Source organism: Delphinus delphis, chromosome 3 (genome assembly GCF_949987515.2).
Source record: "Delphinus delphis chromosome 3, mDelDel1.2, whole genome shotgun sequence".
In the NCBI taxonomy this organism is placed as follows: Eukaryota; Metazoa; Chordata; class Mammalia; order Artiodactyla; family Delphinidae; genus Delphinus; species Delphinus delphis.
This window is the reverse complement of record NC_082685.1, coordinates 9,541,607-9,547,829: the sequence shown is the minus strand read 5'-3', so window position 1 is coordinate 9,547,829 and position 6,223 is coordinate 9,541,607. Positions and strand designations below refer to the sequence as shown.

Genomic DNA, 6,223 nt, shown 5'->3' with positions numbered 1-6,223 from the left:
GGGAAAAGAGTTTACTCGGAACCCCAGAGGGGACCAGAGAGATATAGCCAAGGGTTCACAAGTTTCATTACACACTCCGCAAGAAGTCTGATTTCTTTTCATGTGCATGTGCTTTTGTACTTTTTAATTTAAAAGATATAGAAGATGTTAACATTTGACAAACTTAAAAAATTGTATCAGTAGGGAATTCCCTGGCGGTCTAGTGGTTAACACTGCACGCTTCCACTGCAGTGGGCATGGGTTTGATCCCTGGTCAGGGAACTAAGATTCCTGTGTGATGCACAGCATGGCCAAAAAAAAAAAAAAAAAAAAATGGTGTCAATAGCATACCATTTTTCAGAAGACACATGTAGGCATAGAAAAATTAATGGAAAAAAATTACTGAATAGTCACTCTCTACGCAGACGAGTGTAATCATTTTCCTTGTACTTTTCAGTATTTTCCAACTTTTCTTTAAAGACCAGGTAATACGATATGATAATAAATATTATAATTTTGTGTGATCTCAAAAAAATACAGAAAGCATAGAAGATAACCCCTCAAACACCCCCAGACCTGCCACATGAAGAAGCAAATGTTAACATTTGGTCCTAATTGCTTCAGATAATTTTTTTTTTCCTTTTCTGTGAAAGGAAAACAGTAGGGATAAAGTTGAAGCCCCCTGCCTGACACTCCCTTGTCCCTGAGCCCCAATTCCATTCCTCTTCCTGTCTCCCCAGAAAACAATCCCTGCCCTGGATCTGTGATGAGGTCTTTTCTTCCCATGTTTACATTCAGACCACAGATACGTTAGGAGGAAGTTTGCATTTATTCTGCTGGCAAAATAACAGCGATTTTCAAGCAAAAATCCAAACAATACATAATGTATAAAATGGAAAGAGAATGCCCCACCCCACCCCCAAAGAATGGAAAGTAATTAACAGCTAGAATATAAATTTCACCAGCACATGGGGCCCCAGCAGAGCAGGTATTTCCTATCTGTCTTGTTCCCTGCTGGGTCTGCCAGTACTGGGCATACAGCAGGTGCTCAGTGCATGTCGAATCCATGTTTAAGTTTCTTGGATCATGCCTATTTTCAAAGTAAACTGTTTTATTTTGGAGTAATTATAGATTTACAGGAAAATTGCAAAAAAAAAAAAAGCAAAGAGTTCCAACATACACCTCACTGTTGCCTCTATGGCCAGCATCATCTGAAACCACGATATACCTGGAACATGTACGCGATTCTGTTTCTTAGTTGTGTTACTATTCACAAAACTCCAGGCTTTCTTTGGATGTCACCAGTTTTTCCACAAGTGCCCCTTTTCTGGCCCAAGATCCCACATTCACTTTGTCCTCCCGGCTCCTGGGTCTCCTCCAGCCTGTGACAGCCCCTCAAAGGTTGCTTTTTCATGACTGGGCCATTCTTGCAGAGTTCTAGGCAGGTACTCTGTAGAATATCCCTGGATTTGGGTGTATCTGGTACTTTTCTCATCATAAGCCTGTGGTTACAGGTGACAGGAGAAACCCAGGAGGTGAGGGGCCCTTCTCATGGCATTATGTCAGGGCCACGTGATATCAATAAGACATCACTATGCTGTTCACCTGGACCATCTGTTAGGGCGGTGTCTGCCAGGTGTCTCCACCAGAAAGTTCCCGTCTTTTGCTTTCCCTTGTTTACTCTTCAGATGAGACTCTTTTGCCTCCCACCCACCTTCAAAAGGAGGCGGGAAGGGTTGCAGCCCCAGCTCCTGGAGGGGTGTTTCAACATAAATTATTTGCGATTCTAAGTAAGATTGGACTCTTCTGCCCTCACACCTAAAGACCAGGAAATTGAGGTTGAAGATGAGACTTCCTCACTAGAGGGTGGCGCAGCCCGGGGCTGAGGCCCCACCCAGCGCTGCGATGGTGGGGGCCGTGGGCGCCCCAAGTGCGCAGGCAGGTGGAGACTCTGCCTGCGTGGGGACAGAGGGAGGAAATCGGGTCCCCGGGCCACCCTGCCCGGCCGAGCTGCAGCCCAATCGGCAGGTCTGCGCCGCCCTCCAGGGAGCGTTACCTCCTGTTACAGAAGTGCGCCCCGCAGGCGTGGTGGCGCGCAGGGGCCCAGCAGCATCCCCGGGCGCGCCGGCCTGGCCAGGAGGCCCAGGCGCCCGCGTTTGCAGCCGGGGATCGCCTGGGCCGCCCTCTGCCCGCCGGCAGGGCGGGCTAACTGCCGCCTCCTTAAAGCCCGGGCAGCCCCGACGGCTAGCACCCCGCACTCCTGCAGCTCGGCTCGCAAGGCCGCGCCTGGCCTTGACCCCTGGCCCAGCCTTTGCCAGGTGAGACCGCCCGGCGGCGGGAGGTCTCCACCCGGAGGAGCTGTCTCCGCCTGCGGGGCTGTGAATGAGGGGCCCCCATCCACTCTCGCAAGAGGCTGTAGGGAACCAGCGTGAGTGTGCAGGGGGCAGTCAGGGCCGGGAGGAGGGAGGCAGGGAGGGGAGGGGCAGGTCAGAGCGGCCTCAAGTGCAGGGGCCCCGCTGCCCCATAGCCTGACCCCCTGCCCTCGGGGTCTGAGGGTCGAAAGTCTGTGGTCACACGGCTTGTCACCAGCTGCCTCCTGCCTCGGTTCCTCCTCCTGAATGGGGGGTGGGGCAGAGAGGAAGGTGTGGGCAGGACTTCCTGGAAAAGGGAGCCCCTGCTGTTTGGGGGAGGGGGGGTGACCCTGGGACTCGGGCTCAGATGTTGTCAAACACACCTCACACACCGGACCTACAACTCAGCTGAGAAACACAACACAGAGACACACAACTCGGCTCGGCCACATGACAGGGACACACAGCTCCCCGTCGCACACACACAGTTCCACTTGAGGACGCAGGCGCGCGTCACAGGCTTGCCACACAGGCCCTGCCAGCGCAGTGTCCACAGCCACGGGGACATGGGACTCCCAGGCACACAGCAGACATGTGACCGAGGCAGGCACGCTTGGCTACACACAGAAAACAGCTCAGACACACCCAGGCACTGGCAGACAAACACGTCCGCGGAAGACACGGACACACATACGGGAGGTGCAGGGCCGGGGCGCACAGATAGAGCTGCGCACACAGCACACACGAGGCCCACGACACAAACGCGCTCCTGTGGGCAGACGCAGAGCTTGTGGGGCAGGCGCGGCTGCACTCATAGGCCAGACCCCACCCCCCACCCCCCACTCCCGCTCCCGCCTCGAATCCCGTGTCCGGCCGCCGGGGAACTAACTCCAAGGCTCACATGACCCGAGGGGAGGGCTTCTGGAACAGTTGGCGGAGAAACTGCATCATCCCCTCTAATGATCCATTTCCGCCCCCAGGGAATAAAGGCTCAGTGACGGCCAGTTCTGCTCTGGAGCTCACCTGCCTCTCTGAGCCCCCAGCCGACTGACTTGTGCCTCCCCCAGGGTGAGTACTGGGCCCGGCATACCCCTGCTTCCCCGCCCCGCTGGCTGGACCCTGCCCGCCCCCTGACCCTCCCAGCCAGCTCTTGCACTCAAGTCCCGGGAGCTCGGGAGCCAGGCCATCCCTGCAGGGAGCCGTCTCCTCCTTTCTCAGAACAGGGCAAGTGGGGATCTCTGGGGGGCGCATGCTGCCCATGCCCCAGACGTTTGTCTCTCCCCTCCCAGATGGACACGTGGACGGTGCTGCTCGTCCTGCAAGCCTCGCTGGTGCTCCCCCTGGTGCTCCCCTGGGCTGCCGGCATCAGTACCAACACCCGCACCGCCCCCGCCCCTGTCCTGCGCTTTGTTGCCGTGGGTGACTGGGGAGGGGTCCCCAATGCCCCGTTCTACACAGCCCGGGAAATGGCCAATGCCAAGGAGATTGCCAGGACCGTGCAGATCCTGGGCGCAGACTTCATCCTGTCCCTGGGGGACAATTTCTACTTCACTGGCGTGCAGGATGCCAAAGACAAGAGGTTCCAGGTGTGCGCCGCTGGAGTAGGTGTGGAGGCGGGGGGATGCGTGGAGAAGCCGCTCGACCTTTTGACTCTGGAGAGGGCAGAGGGAAGATGACACTTGTAGACGCCTAGCACACTCAGCGTCTCCCTTGTACATAGCGCCTGACTCGGTGGGAGCATCCAATGGCTGCTTGAACCTGCGGGGGGGCGGGGCTCCCTTCTCTGTCTGCTGCAGGAGACCTTTGAGGATGTGTTCTCTGCCTCCTCACTCCGCAACGTGCCCTGGTACGTGCTGGCTGGCAACCATGACCATCTGGGGAACGTCTCGGCACAGATAGCCTACTCCAGGATCTCCAAGCGCTGGTGAGCCTGCCCCACCTTCTATCCATCCCTCCGCCTGCCTCGCTCAGGTGGGCAAAGAGATCCATCAGCCAGAGCTGAGCCTGGGGCTTCTCTGCCCAAGACGGGCGCCCACCACCTCCATCCCATCCACAGGAACTTCCCCAGCCCTTACTACCGCCTGCGCTTCAAGATCCCACGGTCTAACGTGTCCGTGGCCATCTTCATGCTGGACACGGTGACACTGTGTGGCAACTCGGACGACTTTGCCAGCCAGCAGCCCGAGAGGCCCCGCAACCTGGCGATGGCCCGCACGCAGCTGGCCTGGATCAAGAAGCAGCTGGCGGCGGCCAAGGAGGACTACGTGCTGGTGGCCGGCCACTACCCCGTGTGGTCCATCGCCGAGCACGGGCCCACCCACTGCCTGGTCAAGCAGCTGCTGCCGCTGTTGACCACGCACAAGGTCACCGCCTACCTGTGTGGCCATGACCACAACCTGCAGGTGAGGGAACTGAGGGTGGGCGAGAGCCTGGTAAGGGGTCCCCAGCCCAGCCACTGTGCCACGTGGCATATTGGGGTCCTCCTGCTGTGTGGGAGCCCCCGGAACGTCACTCTCTCTTAAACTCTATGTTCGCTAACCAGAAAACAGCCCAAAGTTCCCTAAAAGCCATCTCACGGGTTCCAGTTGACTATTGATTGCTCAGAGCAATACACTCTCACACGTGGGAAAACTGAGGCCCAGGACAGGAGGGGGTGGGGTATGTCCCTTGCTCAAGGTGACTCTGTGGTCCATCACAGGCCTGACCCTGGACTCAAGACAGGTAGACACCAAGCCAGTGGTAAACCTCACTGAGGGGCTGGGGACTCCACTGACCCTGCTTCCTCTGTCCGCAGTACCTTCAGGATGAGAACGGCGTGGGCTTCGTGCTGAGCGGGGCCGGGAACTTCATGGACCCCTCGAAGAAGCACCTGCGCAAGGTCCCCAATGGCTACCTGCGCTTCCACTACGGGGCCGAGAACTCACTGGGTGGCTTCGCCTACGTTGAGATCAGCCCCAAAGAGATGAGCATCACTTACATCGAGGCCTCGGGCAAGTCCCTCTTCAAGACCAAGTTGCCAAGGCAAGCCAAGTCTGAGCACCAGCACCGACGGGGGCTCCACACTGGGGCCTGAGTTAGGGGCGCCTCCCAGCTGGTGGGTGAGTGGGTCCCGCTGGGACCCCCTGCCCATGGGCAGGCTTTCTCAAGGGCCGGTGGTGCTACGGCAGAGCAGGAAGGAGAAGGACAGATGAGAAACTGTGGTGCCACGTGGCCTTTGTGACAAGGATGCCCATATACGTGAAAGAAGCATGGACACGTGTTCCGGCCAGAGTGCCAGGCCCCTTGGCCGGGCTCGCCCAGCCTGAGTTCCGGGCATTGGAGGACAGGGAGGGAAAGCCCTCCCCTGGATCAGGCATCCTTCTGTCACTGCCAAATAGTCAATAAAAAAAAATAGTTGCAGAGGCTGAACGTGTATCGTGAGCATCCCTTTCCTCACCTCACCGGCGAGATGCATCACCTGGGTTTGAAAGGGTCTGGGCTCCCCCACTTGCTGGCCTGCGTCTCCATCTCTAAGCCTCATCCATAACCAACTGGCCTCATACATGGATGCGATTTTAAGTAAAGACCAAACACAAAGAAGGGTCCAACGTGAAGCAAGCCTTCCTCCCCCATGCTCACCTTCCTAGGGACAGCCATCATCATGTTCTTTCCTTCCATAATAAAAACATCCTCCTTTTTTCACACAAAACATCACAATGTATACGCAGTTCTTTTTTCCTTTTTTTTTTTTTTCTTGGCGGGATCTTAGTGCCTAGGGATCGAACCCATGCCCCTCACGGTGGAAGCACGGAGTCTCAACCACTGGACTGACAGGGAGGTTCTTTTTTTTCTTCTGGGGTTGTGGCGGGGGGGTGGGGGTCTATTTAACCACAAGTGGACTGTTCATATCAGAA

At 56.5% G+C, this 6,223-nt stretch overlaps 1 protein-coding gene across 1 annotated transcript; it reads left to right on the top strand.

The window, feature by feature from the left end:
• Positions 1 to 3,288: 3,288 nt before the first annotated feature.
• On the top strand, positions 3,289 to 5,957 carry ACP5 (acid phosphatase 5, tartrate resistant). The gene is made up of 5 exons (XM_060007820.1): positions 3,289 to 3,398; positions 3,620 to 3,916; positions 4,127 to 4,254; positions 4,387 to 4,732; positions 5,125 to 5,957. The coding sequence occupies exons 2-5, from the start codon at positions 3,620 to 3,622 to the stop codon at positions 5,401 to 5,403; spliced, it is 1,050 nt and encodes a 349-aa protein (XP_059863803.1). The 5' UTR covers positions 3,289 to 3,398; the 3' UTR covers positions 5,404 to 5,957.
• Positions 5,958 to 6,223: the final 266 nt, after the last annotated feature.